Source organism: Gadus morhua, chromosome 2, assembly GCF_902167405.1.
Source record: "Gadus morhua chromosome 2, gadMor3.0, whole genome shotgun sequence".
Classification (NCBI taxonomy): domain Eukaryota; kingdom Metazoa; phylum Chordata; class Actinopteri; order Gadiformes; family Gadidae; genus Gadus; species Gadus morhua.
Window position 1 is genome coordinate 3,557,417 of NC_044049.1, and position 14,424 is coordinate 3,571,840.

The window sequence follows — 14,424 nt, forward strand, 5'->3', positions numbered from 1 at the left end:
AATATTGGTCAAAATATTCGCAATTCGATTATTTCCCCAAATCGTTCAGCCCCATTTCCCAGGCAACAGCAGGACATGTCCATATAAGGGTATAGGACGGGTTCAAAGCCATATATCAACTTTTAGGTTAAATAAGCTAAATATTTATTTCAAAATAAACACGTCAAGCAAGAAGCAATTATGTTAAGGAGGCTTATCAGGGCTCTACCGTGACTGAGTGGGACAAACCAATAAAGTCCTCTTGCTTTAAATGGTAAAATAAATGGTCATTTATACAGCGCTTTCCTAACCAGGGGCCCCTCAAAGAGCTTTACAATCATTGGCTACCATTCACCCATTCATGCACACACCGACGGCGGTGTCAACCATGCAAGGCAACAGCCAGCTCGTCGGGAGGTGTTAGGGTGAGGTGCCTCGCTCGGGGACACCTCGACACTCAGCTAGGAGGAGCCGGGGATCGGACTAGCAACCTTCGGGTTACCGGTCAACCCGCTCCACCTCCTGAGCCACATGCCGCTTTACATGTCATAGAGGTCCACACATCAATCACTCATTACTCAGGCTAAATTATCGTTGTTGGCTCCGCCCACCTCCTTGTGTTTCTCCATGTTGGCGTAGAGCTTCTGGGACAGGTCATTGGCCACGTTGGGCATGCCCGGCTTCTTCTTATTGGCCCGGCTCACGCTGCTCTTGTTCTTATTGGTCTTCTTATTGTTCTTTTTCTTGGCGTTCTTGCTCTCCGCCTGAGCCCCCTGGAGGATGGAGGCAGAAGCGCATGACGTCAAGAGATAAAAAAAAGACTTGAATATGAACCTACGGCTAACAGGCTGCTAAAGGTGTGGAGCTAAACGGGACATGCTAACGAACCAAAACTGATCAAAACCTTCCCTTTTTCCTCCCCTCCTTGTGTGTTCGTATAGAGAGTGTGTATAGAGTGTGTGTTTAGGGTGTGCGTTTGTATAGAAAACACACAAACGTTCCCAACACAAATCGTCCCCTTTTTCCTCCCATCCTTGTGCCTTTGTATAGCGTGGTTGTATAGAGTGTGCGTTTGTATAGAACACACGCAAACATTTTCTACACACATCCTCCCCCTTTTCCCTCCTCCTCCTCACCTCGGGGGTCTCGCAGGAGGTGCTGTTCTCCTCCCTCTTGCGCTCCTCCTCCTCCTGCTCCAGCTCCTTGATGCTCTCCTCCAGGACGTTGGGCCAGAAGTCGCCCTCGAAGTAGGGCAGCTCGTTGGCGCTGGTCAGCCGGTCCTCCGTGGCCTGCTTACAAATGTCCTGAGAGCACACAGAGAGACATGCCGGTTAGGAACCAGGACCAGGACCAGGGGGACCAGGACCAGGGGGGACCTGGACCAGGGGGGACCTGGACCAGGGGGGACCTGGACCAGAGGGACCAGGACCAGGGGGAACCTGGACCAGGGGGGACCAGGACCAGGACCACGGGAGGACCCGGACCAGGGGGGACCAGGACCAGGGGGGACCCGGACCAGGGGGGACCCCCGGACCACGACCAGGGGGGACCAGGACCAGGGGGGCCCGGACCAGGACCAGGGGGAACCTGGACCAGGGGGGACCAGGACCAGGACCACGGGAGGACCCGGACCAGGGGGGACCCACGGAACAGGACCAGGGGGGACCAGGACCAGGGGGAACCCGGACCAGGGGGGACCAACGGCCAAGCGCCCTTTTGTTAATCCCTCCAGAGGTAATGCCGCTGTTCCCTTTAGGAGAAGGGCCCTTGGCCAGGCAGTTCTTGCCCATAGAGCAACCAATACCTGGAACTCTACATCAAGGTCACTACGCAAACTATCAACTCTCACCTCATCTTCCATCTTAGAAAATGGCTGCTGGAAAATCAAACCTGTTGTCACTAGCTGGATCATTAGTAATTTGTCGACTGCTGCTGATCTGTCAGCTATTATGATGTTTTACCCTGATTTGTTTTATTTTATGTATTTTTTTGCTCATTTATTAAGGGACCATCTGCCTTTAGCCTTTGGCTATAATCCTGTATATTTACAATTTTATCAAAAACATATATACTTTGTCCCTTTGTGAAATAAATAAACCTCAAACTTCAAAACCAAGCCTGGGTGGGCCGGGGTTTATGGAGTCAACCTTGGTGCTCAGGAGTTATTCCAAAACACTGAATCCATTACGGCACCCGATGTGGGCAACACTTTTTTTTCTTATTCGAGTCTTTTACTGTTTGTCCATTTTGTTGTTTGCCAACCGTACCATCTGTTGACTGACTTCGTGAGCTACTGGATACCTGAATTTCCCCATGGGGATGAATAAAGTATCTAACCATCTATCCATCTCTATCTTTCCATCTATCAATCTATCCCAATATATTGGCCTTTTCCGTATAGTATAGAAACATGATTAACCAGCTTCCCGGTTACAGGGAGTCGTGCTGACCTTGTAATCGTGCAGGATCCTCTCAGCGAAGGCCTTGTCCAGCATCTTCCTGTACCACTCCTGCAGCCTCTTGGGCTTGGGGATCTTCTGGTCCATGGGGTGGCAGTGGAAGATGTAGTCATCGCCTTCGCTGGGAGGGCAGGCCCAGATGTGACCGAACACATACCTGGAGGAGGAGGAGGAAGGAGGAGGAGGAGGAGGAGGAGGAGGAAGGAGGAGGAGGAGGAGGAGGAGGAAGAAGAAGAAGAAGAAGAAGAAGAAGAAGAAGAAGAAGAAGAAGAAGAAGAAGAAGAAGAAGAAGAAGAAGAAGAAGAAGAAGAAGAAGAAGAAGAAGAAGAAGAAGAAGAAGAAGAAGAAGAGGTGGTAGAAGAGGTGGAGGAGGAGGTGGAGGAGGAGGAGTAGAAGAGGTGGGGGAGGAGGAAGAAGAGGTGGAAGGAGAAGTAGAAGAGGCGGTGGAGGAGGAAGAAGAAGAGGTGGAGGAGGAGATGTAGGAGAGGTGGAGGTAGAAGAGGTGGAGGAGGAGGAAGGAGAAGTAGGAGAGGTGGGGGAGGAGGAAGAAGAGGTGGAGGAGGAGATGTAGGAGAGGTGGAGGTAGAAGAGGTGGAGGAGGAGGAAGGAGAAGTAGGAGAGGTGGGGGAGGAGGAAGAAGAGGTGGAGGAGGAGATGTAGGAGAGGTGGAGGTAGAAGAGGTGGAGGAGGTGGAAGGAGAAGTAGGAGAGGTGGGGGAGGAGGAAGAAGAGGTGGAGGAGGAGAAGTTTTTACAACAATGCCTAACTAAGGATCCACTGCAATTCCTCCACACTTGCAGAGGAGAAACCCGTTGCAGGTTCCCAGCAGCGAGAGCTCGCGGGGGCTTTTGTGTGTAAAGGCGCTGCAGGCTAACACCTACCCCAGCTTCTTGACATACTCCAGGTAGCCTATTAGGATCTCGTGGTAGACAGCTGTCCTCAGGAGACGGGGCTTGAAGAAGTGAATGCTGTCGAGGTATGAGATGTAAACCCGTCTGCGCAGAGGGAGAGAAAGGGGAGGGTCATAAGAGGTGTGTGCTAGGCAGGTAAATACTGCGTACGTATACAAGCAAGGAGGAGTTTGAAGAAAGATGGATAGATAGATCCTTTAATAATCCTTTACAGGAAATAACAGTGACACTCCAGCTTCAAGACAGAAATAACACCACGCATTTCCTCAGATAGCTTCTATACTTAATAAGTTAAAAATAAAATAAATATTAATAAAAAAATGCAAAGTTATTTTTGTGCATTGTAAAACCTTGTAGCAGCTGGTATGCAAGACTTCCTGTATCTCTTGGTTTTGCACATTGGTGCAATTAGTCTCTGACTGTGCTGCTCGTGACCCCCTTCAGGGCGATCTGCAGCCCTCAAGGGGGTCTCGGTGTCTGGGTGAGGGGCGGGGGGGCGTACCTGGTGTTTGGGAAGGGACACTCCGAGCCGTACTCCTGGACGTGCATGCCGAAGAAGCACACGTCCACCCCGTCGATCTCCTCAAATGCAAAAAGTGCTTTGGTTCTGTAAGGGAAGGTCTCCATCATCTCGCCCGAGTCCACAAACCTATGGCCCAACAGATCACATGAACCCGGTCATCCACAAGGCCAGCAGGGCAAGGTTTCAAGGGCAAATAACAATGAGAATCCAAGCGCTGTAGGTCAGACTTTTATCGTCATTTGAGGGAAATGCAACATCCATCAGCCATGCACTGTGGAAATCTTCATGTTTCCAACTGACTACACCTGCTTCTGTATGACCCATTATAGATGTTAGGGCATTTCTTCCCTGATCGGCTTGGGAAAACCATCTTGCCTGTCAATCACACGACACTCCTCCACGGTAGAGCAACGTGCGGAGGGAGGGAACATTTTTGGGTTTGCTCTAAAATCTTGTTAATTTTTCACTTTACAACTGCTGAACGGTACCCAAGGCACCCACGGCGAAGCACACACTTCATCACTACAGAACCAGAGACCGCCCGGCTGACGACTGGACCTACCTGGACTTCATGCCAGGTTTCACCTCCGTGTGTTTGTCCGAGCTGGCCACCACCCGGACGAACACCTCGCCCGCCTCCGGGTGGTTCTGCCGCTTCAGGTACTTGTTCACCCGGTCCTCGATGTAAGTGCCCAGGCGCGTCGTCTGCAACCCTGGAAGGACGGGGACGGGACGGCGGAACAGATTAATGACATTTAACAGCTGCAGAGGAGTTTTGTGTTCTTTAAAGCCCGTCGATGCTGAAGTCCCCCTCTTTACTCGGGTCAAATCGTTATTCTATCTTTATTGATAATTTTTAAATCAATCGTTTGCTTTTAATGTTGTTTGCTTTCCACCGTCCGCTTGTTTTGTACAGACTGTTTGATAGAGTAGACACTGAGTCTAAAATTAATTTCCTTTGGGACGATAAAGTTGATCCCATCTTGAATCAGGGATTGCAGCGTGGCAACAGACAGATGAAGACAACGTGAAGAGGTCTTGCGTTGCTTTGACCTCAGCCTCCACGGTATCCACACTCGATCTCTCCGTCTGTCTATCACGGAGAGCGAGCGGACGTGATGTTCGGACGCACGGCAGCTTACTTTTGGCTGAAAACTTGTTGTCTTTTCTCGTCTTGGTGGACTTCTTGAGGCAGTTGTCACAGATGAAGCTGGAAGACAATACGGCAAAAATAAATATGAATAGTGGGTCTCAGAGAGGGAGACGGAGACAGAGAGAGAGGGGGCTTCAGGGGGGGGTCGTAAGAACACATAAAGCAAGAGGAGGTGGACTCATAAAGAGACTTACCCCGACGGCCAGATGACGTCATAGTGCAGCACACAGATCTGGTGCATCTTCCTCCCGCAGTCTTTACATTCTACAAACCTGGGAGGACAATGGTAAATGTTAAAGTGACTGCATTTATACTGCGCTGTTCTCCCCAGTGGCCACTCAAAGCGCTTTACATTTCTGCCTAACATTCACCCATTCATGCACACATTCACGGTGGTGTCGACCATGCGAGGCGACAGCCAGCTGCTCAGGAGCAGTCAGGGTGAGGCGGCTTGCTCAGGGACACCTCGACACTCAGCTAGGAGGAGCCGGGGATCGAACTAGCGACCTTCCGCTTACCAGCCTATCCGCTCTACCTCCTGAGCCACATCGCCACACTCCACTTCACAAAGTCCTAGCTAGTGTTGGTACTTACGGTTCAGGGTCCAGCGAGTCGTTCTTCTTCTTCTCAAACTGCTCTTTTGAAATCATTCTAGACAGAGAACAGGACGGCCGACACAATGTTTTAAAACACAAGATTAAAACGAAAGACAAGTGAGCAAAGTGCGTGTACGACTCCGCCCTCAGGTGGAACGCAGGTAATTGTAATTGATGGGCGTGTTGTGTGACACATAAAAAAAAACAGAAGCCTCTAATTTTTAACCAATCAGCAGACGGCAGCGGGCCTGGCCTTGCGTCGGGGGGGGGGGGGGGGGGGGGGGCAACTCACGTCTGGGGCTGCGCGGGGTCGTCGCCCAGGGTTACGCTGTTGCCCTGGATCTCGTTGAAGCACTTCTCGCAGAAGTGGTACCTGTGGGCGAGAAGGCCATGTTGGGGTGAGCTGCGGACACACCCACGGTGGCAGTACCGTCACGCCGGGGCCGACAGAGGCGTAACGAGGGGGGGTGGAGGGGGACGGAACGGGGGGGCGGGGGGGGGGGGGGGGGGTGGATGGAACATAGTAGGGGGAACCGAAAGGCAGAGGGAGGGAGGTGAACATGAGGTGACAGACACAGACACACGCACACACAGGTGAGTCACGTATGTGGGGGCAGGATGCCGTCACGGTCAGACACACAGACGAGGGAATGGGGGAAACAATAATTCAATTATACATACAGCGTGTAACAAAAAATAACTGCAATGATCGTAACACACCGTGTTAATTAACTAAGTGATTACATGACATGTAGGAATTCAATCATGGATGGTCAATTATGTTTTGGATGTTGGTGGTTTAATCGTTAAGCTCTTATTGCAAAGGCTCCGAGGAGAAATGATTATTAAAACCAACTGCGAACTGATTTGGTCAAGGACCGAAAAACAAAAAATAACGAATACTAATTAGAACTAAACACATTTTTTTATTACGTTAAATGACATCCATAATAAAGCCCACGTGTTTTAATTCTTAATTTCAGCAGCAGTCACTACGGTACGGATTAAATAGTTAATATTTCTGGGGAAAGATTAGAATGCGGTTGCCTTCTCTCAACACCAGGGGGAGCTTCTGAGCTGGAGTTCAGCCTGGAACCCAGCGTTTGCCTGTTTTGCACATAAACGGTAATTGCTATAATGATGCACACGGACCCCTGCCCCGACGTCCGGCGGCTCTGCGGGCGCACTGACCTGTTCTGGTAGCTGAAGTAGGTGCCGTCCCTCGAGATGGTGCACAGCTGCTTGCCATAACAGCAGAGGGTCTGAGGCGAGAACTCGTACTGCGGAGACAACCAGGACAAACAGGGGTTCATTCAGCCGTTCAAACCAAGTATGCAGTCCCAGGAGCAGCGCTCCCCTAGCCACTGTTTAAGGGGATCATTTGCTCCAGGAGTTTCCGTTCAAACGACACTGACATTTGGAGCGGTTTTCTAAATCCTACAGCGTGTTTGTGTTTCTTATCGGGACAGTGGTAAATATATCCCCGCTGATTCAGCAGAACTAGGACTGAATGAAGTCCCCCCAGCCACATTGTTAAGAGATAACGCTGTTTGATTTAGTCTGATTTTGTGTATATACACACAATCAGATCTATGCATTTTGTGGGAAATTGAAATAAAGTGTAATTTAAGATGTTGCCTGGACATGCAATGGACAATTACAAAAAACAAACAAAATTCTACTACCTGTGAGTGTAGGATTTTTGTATTTCTTTTCCTACACCCTCCGGAGAGTCTGAACATCTGTGATTATTTTGACTAAAATGTACAAAGTTGCGTGAAAGTCTGGTAAGTTCCGCTAAAAATGCTTTTCCAGAGCGACCGTTCTCCATCGGCTGCACACTCTGCCCGAGCAGGCGCGTGTGTTGACCACGCCCCTTGACCACACCCCTCGCACTTGCTCCTACGGAACCCGACATGTGCGTATTACCCACGTCCTTCACTAGCATCTCGTCACGACTGCTCCGATTGCTTTCTTTCCCTCGTAGGCGGAAGTTCCCCTTGCTCCCACAGGGGGGGGGGGGGGTCACCTACCCTTTGACAACATTTTCCCTTTCAACCACTACCTTAACAACAACTAGGACACATGTCCGCCCCTCTTAGCCCCTCTCTCTCCTCCTCCTCTACCCCCTCTTCTCCGTCTCCCCCAGCCCCCCCCTCTCTCTGCCTCCCCCAGCCCCCCTCTCTCCCCTCTCTCCCCCCTCTCTCCCCCCTCGCTCACCTTCCGGCCGCAGCAGTAGCCCAGGCCCTGCATGACGGGGTCGATCTCCGACTCGAACACCTCGGCCAGCTTGGAGCAGTACTTGTAGACGCGGGACGTCTTGCGGTTGTACAGCCAGGCGTTGTTGAACATGAGCCACACGTCGTCCACGTACTGCCAGGGCTCCTGGAACTGGCCCGTGTCCAGCTTGCGCTTGATGGTGGACAGGTCCATGGGGGTCTTCACGATGTCAAAGTAGTCCTGCAGGGAGGGGAGGGGGGAGGGATGAGGCCGTTAAATACATGTTGGGGGGGGGGGGGGGGGGGTTATGGATGCATGATTATCAGAAATAATGATGAAAGAAACCTCTACAGGATTATAGACAACGTATCCTCATGTCTGACTACGGATGTCATGTATATAATGTGATGCCACGAAAGTGCATTTGGTTAATTATTAAGTATAAAATTAGAACAAACTTCACATAATGGAACCAAAAACGGGAGATATATATCCTCTAAATCCATAACATAAAAGGAATCGCTGCTCTGAAATTGGCTGTGCATCCTGAAATGAAAACGTGGTGGTGGTGGTGGTAGTGGTGGTGGTAGTGGTGGTGGTGGTGGAGGTGGTGGTGGTGTTGGTGGTGGTGGTGGTGGTGGTGGTGGTGGTGGTGGTGGTGGTGGTGGTGGTGATGGCGGTGTTGGGTCGACTTACGGGGATGCCCAGCAGCATGGGGTCGACCGGCTGTCTGAAGGGCAGGGACTCGGGGTCCTGGCGGTAGAGGGACTCCAGGGTGGGCATCAGGGCCTGCCTCAGCTCCTCCGGCTTGAAGACTGCAGAGCGGGAGGTCAAGGGTCGCCGTTAGAGGGCTTTACAGACGCTCCCAGGTGCTGAACGTGCTACATGTCTACCACACATTCTGTTGGTGTTTACTGTGATATCGTGTCCATTAAATTATAAATCAAATGCAAAATGAGAAGGGGCAATTTTTATGCTTGTTTTTGTTCATTGCATGTTCAGGCATCTTCTGAAATGAGACTTTATTTCAAATGAGGTCCTACAAAATGGACATGTCTGATTACGTGTGTATAGATCAAAAAAATCGGACCTAATCAAACTGCGGTATCTATAAACAGTGTGGTTGGAGTGACTTCATTGTTAACAACGTTAACATCTCTTCCAAAAGGTTGGCGTTGCAAAGGTCGCACTGAAAATGATTTACAAGTAGCAAAAGTCACAGAAGACGTATTTTGTTTCTCAGGACGGTTTCGGTTCCTACTTTTCCTGCGGTTCTGCGCGGCGGAGGTCCCGTTGGTGCCGTCCTCCCCCTCCTCCTTGGGCTCCACCTTCACCAGGGGCTTGGTGTCTTCCGCGTCCATGGGCTCCTGCTTGGCCTCCAGCGCCTCCTCCTTCTTCACCGGCAGGGGCTTCCGGTCCACCTCCTCGTGCTGGGGCTGCAACACAGGGACGCCGTTACCAGCCTGGGGACACTTACAGTATGGACACGGCCTTCTTATAGATGTTTAGGGGTACTGGGGGCTTGGGTGTGAAGTGCAATGGCTTCTCCACAGGGGGGGCGACTAACGACACGAGGCCTGGAGACGGGGAACGCTTTGGTGGATGGAGGGCGTGCAGAGACTGCGTTCATGGGATTGGTTATTTCGATGGTTCGAGCAGCCGTGATTTCTGTGTCTCTGTTTTAGGGCTGAACGATCTATCGTTTTCGACCGAAAATCGCGATCTCAAGCACTACAATTTTGGGATCGTCAAAGCTGCGTTTTTTTTTTTTTTTTTTTTTAAATATTTTACAAAAGTGCAATTATTTTGATGCTGATGAGCCATTGAAGCAAGTTTACTTAAGAAAGAGGGCTCCCTTTTTATTTGACTTTTTTGGTTGTTGTTTCTTAGGTACTTAATAAACAGTCTTGCATTTGAAATCTGTTGCCAGCAGTTTTCATTATTGCATTACCTTAATGGAATTCATTGGTTATATTAATTTATACTGAAACTTGATTTAAAGAAAATAAATCGTGGTTGAAATCGAAACCGCAATCTCTACCAGAAAAATCGCAATTTCAATTTTTTTAGCCCTACTCTGTTTATAGATCTTGACGAAGAGGTTGCCCCTTTAAACCCTGATCATGCTGTAATTCTGATACTTTATCAGATCTGTAAATATGTAACAAATAAGAACTGACACCGAAGAAGTATAAGTTGAGTATTCTGACAAGGTATTACGTTTTGATACTTTATATACTCACTTATTGTATGTCGTACGTCCTGGCACTGAAAAATAGTACTTGCCCTGTGTAGCGTCTTAGCCTAGCTATCTTGTTGTATACAGGGAATGGGTTACCTAGCCAGTGTCAATGCTTAGCACTTGTTTCTATGAACATCTCTAGAGTACCGAGAGCGATATATTGTTTCTCTTTCTTCTGACAAATGTACTTAATGTAAGTCGCTTTGGATAAAAGCGTCTGCTAAAAGCCCCGAATGTGAATTTTCAATATAAGGTGTGGAAGTCCATCCACTGTGTTCCCCCAGGAGTTCTCGTCACGTCTCTCTACCTCGCTCTTGATGTCCATCTGCTTCTTGCCCGAGCCTCCGCTGCCGTCCTCCCTGGGCTCCGCCCGCGTCTCCGCGGTGACCATGTCGGGCAGCGCCTGCTGGGAGCTGGCGTCCGCCACGGAGCCCGGCGTGGGGGCGTGGTTGTCCACGCTGGCCGCGGCCTGGGAGAGCTGCGGGGAGACACAAGGGGAGACGTTGACCGTACTGGTATCCGCCGGGAGGGACGCGCAGGACGCGCGAGGCGAGCCTCTCTGAGCTTCTGAGGGGATGAATAATTCACGCGTTATGCGTCAGCCCCGTTTAATGATCCTTAAGGAAGGTGGTGTGATTAAGGCGTGCGTGAGTGGGTCTGATGAGAGGCCGGGGAGCAGAGCCTGGCGGTGCGAGAGCGGATCCGGTCTGGGCGTTTGTAGTGAACTCGGATTACAGTTCAGCCTTTCAGAGCCCAGGCGTTCTCAAAACCGATGAGTTGGACCAAACGGTCAGGAAGACATCGGACCGTCTGCATCGCAGTCTCTACTGGGGAGGAGGAGGAGGAGGAGGAGGAGGAGGAGGAGGAAGGGGAGGAAGAGGAAGGGGAGGAGGATGAAGAAGAGAGGAGGAGGAGGAGGAAGAGGAAGAGGAGTAGGAGTAAAGGGTGGGGGAGTGGGTAGGGAGGGGGGGGTAAGGGGTTGGGAGGGGTCTCACCGGTGTGCTGGGGTGTTGCGGCTGGACAGAGGAGGGCTGCTGCGGCGGGGGTCCGGGCGGGTCGGGCGGGGGCTGCAGGGGGGTGTGCGGCTGGGAGGGGGCGGGGGAGGCGCCCCGGCTGGAGGGGGGTCCGGGGAGGCCGCCGGGGACGTGGGTGGGGGTGGTGGAGCACGGGCCGCCCGCCGAGGCGGGGGTGGAGGGCCGGGCGGAGGCGTGGGGGGGCGGCTGCGGGGGCGGGGGGTTAGCGGAGGTGTTGGGCGGAGGGGTGGCGCGGAGGGGGGGCTGCGCTAGGGGGGCGCAGGGCAGCTGGGACCCCAGCGCGTTCAGGGGGAGGTTGGAGCTCTGCTGCTGCTGCTGCTGCTGCTGCTGGGGGGAGGAGAGGGGAGAGACGTGCACGTGAGGTTAGACATGTGCACGTGGAGTTAGACACGTGCACGTGGAGTTAGACACGTGCGTGCCGTTCCAGACGCACTCGGTGGACTTCAAATGTAAGCAGTCCGCCGCAAAGGGAAGGCAGGAGTGCGAGTGTGCCTTGGTCCTCTTTGACAACACGCTCCAGATGTTGGGCGGATTTAATAGGCTTCTTGAATCGTTACCGCTTCAGTTATGAAATACCTTTGGGACTTGCCAAAATAATATTTTAAATGAGATTATTGAAGCCGCATGAGGATTATTTATGCACGGAAACGGCTACGTTAAAAACGTCGCAAAAGGTTTAGTAACGACGGGATATGTTTACGAGCCGAAATCGGGATTCATCCGAGGCTCACCGCAAACCACATGCCTCAAACACAGGATGCTATTAGCAGAATGGGAACCCAGGGAGGCAACAGCTGCACCATAGGTCAAGTGAACAACCCTCGCTCAAGGCTCAAAAGGCCAGGTCTGTATTTCAGGCTTTGCAAACGCATGTACACGGGAAGTAATCTAAGATTAACCAGGTACTCTCCCTCTCTCTCTCTTGAAATTGTTTGAGAAGAAAATCAATAAACTATTTCCCTCGGGCAAGACAATAATCCTGCCCATCTTTGGAAACTTTTTGGGGAAGACAGAGTAAATATTAATAATATCAAATGTATTGAAGTACTGGAACAATATGGATTCCATGGTGGACTCTTTGAAGCACACACACACACACACACACACACACACACACACACACACACACACACACACACACACACACACACACACACACACACACACACACACACACACACACACACACACACACACACACACACACACACACACACGCACACACACCTCTTGCTGTGCTTACCTGTGCGACGGCAGCCTGCGACGTGCCCTGGCCCAGGCCCACGTTCACATTCATGGGCCCCCCTCCCCCGGCAGGGAAGGGCCCCTGGGGCAAGAACTGGCCCTGGTTGGTGGGCTGGCCCACCATGTTGCCGGCGTGATTACCCATCATGCCCTGGGCCTGAGGCATCCTTGACGGGGACATGCCCATCTGGAAAGAGGAAGGAAATAAACAGGGTTCTTGTTGAGTCTTGGATGTGCGTGAGGCTGCGTTACCCTCGTTGTGTTCGTGGCCGGGCGAATCCACGTTTCTCTGAGCAAGAATTTCCACTGTGAGTCAGCCAGACCATCAGAGGACCATAACTCGCGTCCTTCGATCTAACACTGTCCATCCATCGATCCGTCAATCTCCTTGTCTTAAACAGAGACGGTTTCGCATTCGGACGGAGTTCTTCACGTGGATATCAAGACCCCTTCCCTCAGAACCATCAGCCACATTATTAATATCCCCTTTGTGGCCGGGTAGAGGTTCTTCCCTCTTGCATGGAGCTCAAGTGGCTTTACATCAAAACGGTCCACACACAAATTTTCCTTCTCTTCATGGAGGATTCATGTTACACCACAAGCTGAGCTTCGTCAGGTGCGTCGGTATGAGACGAAGGCCAGGCCCACAAGACGCCACCCTCCTCTGAATCGCTGTATACAGCCATGCTAGCACATCCTCTGTTGACAGTTCTGCTCGATGAACCGAGGAATCTGTTTCTCGGCCTAAAGCCTGAATGCCACGCCCGTGTCGGGTGGGATGCAGAATTATATATTTTTATTTGACGTCCAGTCAAAGACTTATAATTAGTCTTTGACTAAAAAATCAATTTAATCGATTTTGGATTGAATTCATTTACATTTTGTAATATCGATTCATAGGGCATGAGATCGATTATTTTATTTTTTTGACCATTATTATTATTTTTGCACTTTAATAAACAATACCTTAATGCAATTTGCAGTGATGGAATGTTGCAGTTCAAGTACACTTTCACTTGCAATTCCTTTCTAATTTCAAAATTGCACTTTTGAGACTTGAGACAGAATTGTTTACAGCTCAAGTTTAAACTGTCCAATTTACAAGATTGCACTTAAAACCTGTGGTTTAAGGTGAAGAGAAAAAATAAAGTACATTTGTATTGTGTAACGCAGTTGAGCCCTTTTTATTATTTAAAAGCAGATTGAATCTAATCGAGATTAATCGATTCAGAACCGTATGAATCAAAATCGAATCGATTTAGGAAATTGGCCACAATACCCAGCCCTACTTATAATGCGACTTTTAATAAGACTCAATCTAAAGCAAGAGAGACTATGGCCCAATCCCATTTCTACCCCTTCCCCCTCCCCCTTGTTTTGAAGGGGTAAGGGGAAGGGGTAATGGGTAGAAATGGGATTGGGCCTATGACTTCCGGGCTTGGGTGAGTCTTAAAGTGAGGCGGGGCGTGGGAGGCAGCGGGCGCGGGCCGCGGCGAGGACCCGATGGCTCTCGGGAGTACACAAGCATTATTGAATGTGTGCTCCGAGTACACATGTAGTATTGAACGGTTGCCAACCATAATAAACAGCCTGGAGCGAATGCAGAGTACGGGCCACCCCCGCACCATAAAGCATCCTGCTGAAGGGGCCCGGGGCCTCGCCGATGGACGCTAAGCACGCCGGGAGGCCTCCCAGAAGGGGATCAGATGCAGGGGAGGGCTGAACGCCTCTGATGGAGGGCTGTGCAATAAATACAATGATTGATCGTGATTTCAGTTTTTGGGTCAAACGATCTCGGAACTAATATAATCGAGTTGAAACAATTCTTTCTTTTTTTTTTTGCCTATAATCAAGCATATCTATTTTATTCATTGAATGTTTTATAGAAATTGCAGAACAGCTGGATAAATATTTGAAAATGTGTTATTTTCATGTCCCCAAATATTTTTCTTTCTAAGGGGAAATTTCAAAATTCTCAGTTACAAAGGTTTTTTTTTGGAGAGACATGCTGAATTAATGCAACAAAAATAATCGTTTAATTAATCGTGATTTCGATATTGACC

At 50.3% G+C, this 14,424-nt stretch overlaps 1 protein-coding gene across 4 annotated transcripts in view; it reads right to left on the bottom strand.

The window, feature by feature from the left end:
• crebbpb (CREB binding lysine acetyltransferase b) overlaps window positions 1-14,424 on the bottom strand; it is a 41,569-nt gene that overhangs the window by 4,518 nt on the left and 22,627 nt on the right. The window contains exons 13-29 of one of the 4 annotated variants that reach the window (XM_030376635.1): window positions 12,360-12,548; window positions 11,078-11,443; window positions 10,390-10,560; window positions 9,102-9,276; window positions 8,537-8,655; window positions 7,841-8,080; window positions 6,812-6,900; window positions 5,913-5,993; window positions 5,619-5,675; window positions 5,219-5,296; window positions 5,014-5,081; window positions 4,434-4,584; window positions 3,851-3,997; window positions 3,319-3,432; window positions 2,430-2,595; window positions 1,116-1,283; window positions 591-752 (exon numbers count right to left, since the gene is read on the bottom strand). In XM_030376635.1, coding sequence (XP_030232495.1) covers window positions 591-752; window positions 1,116-1,283; window positions 2,430-2,595; window positions 3,319-3,432; window positions 3,851-3,997; window positions 4,434-4,584; window positions 5,014-5,081; window positions 5,219-5,296; window positions 5,619-5,675; window positions 5,913-5,993; window positions 6,812-6,900; window positions 7,841-8,080; window positions 8,537-8,655; window positions 9,102-9,276; window positions 10,390-10,560; window positions 11,078-11,443; window positions 12,360-12,548 — 2,541 coding nt within the window. The remainder of the gene's footprint in view (window positions 1-590; window positions 753-1,115; window positions 1,284-2,429; window positions 2,596-3,318; window positions 3,433-3,850; window positions 3,998-4,433; window positions 4,585-5,013; window positions 5,082-5,218; window positions 5,297-5,618; window positions 5,676-5,912; window positions 5,994-6,811; window positions 6,901-7,840; window positions 8,081-8,536; window positions 8,656-9,101; window positions 9,277-10,389; window positions 10,561-11,077; window positions 11,444-12,359; window positions 12,549-14,424) is intronic. The other 3 variants (XM_030376652.1, XM_030376644.1, XM_030376661.1) reach the window with 3 other exon arrangements.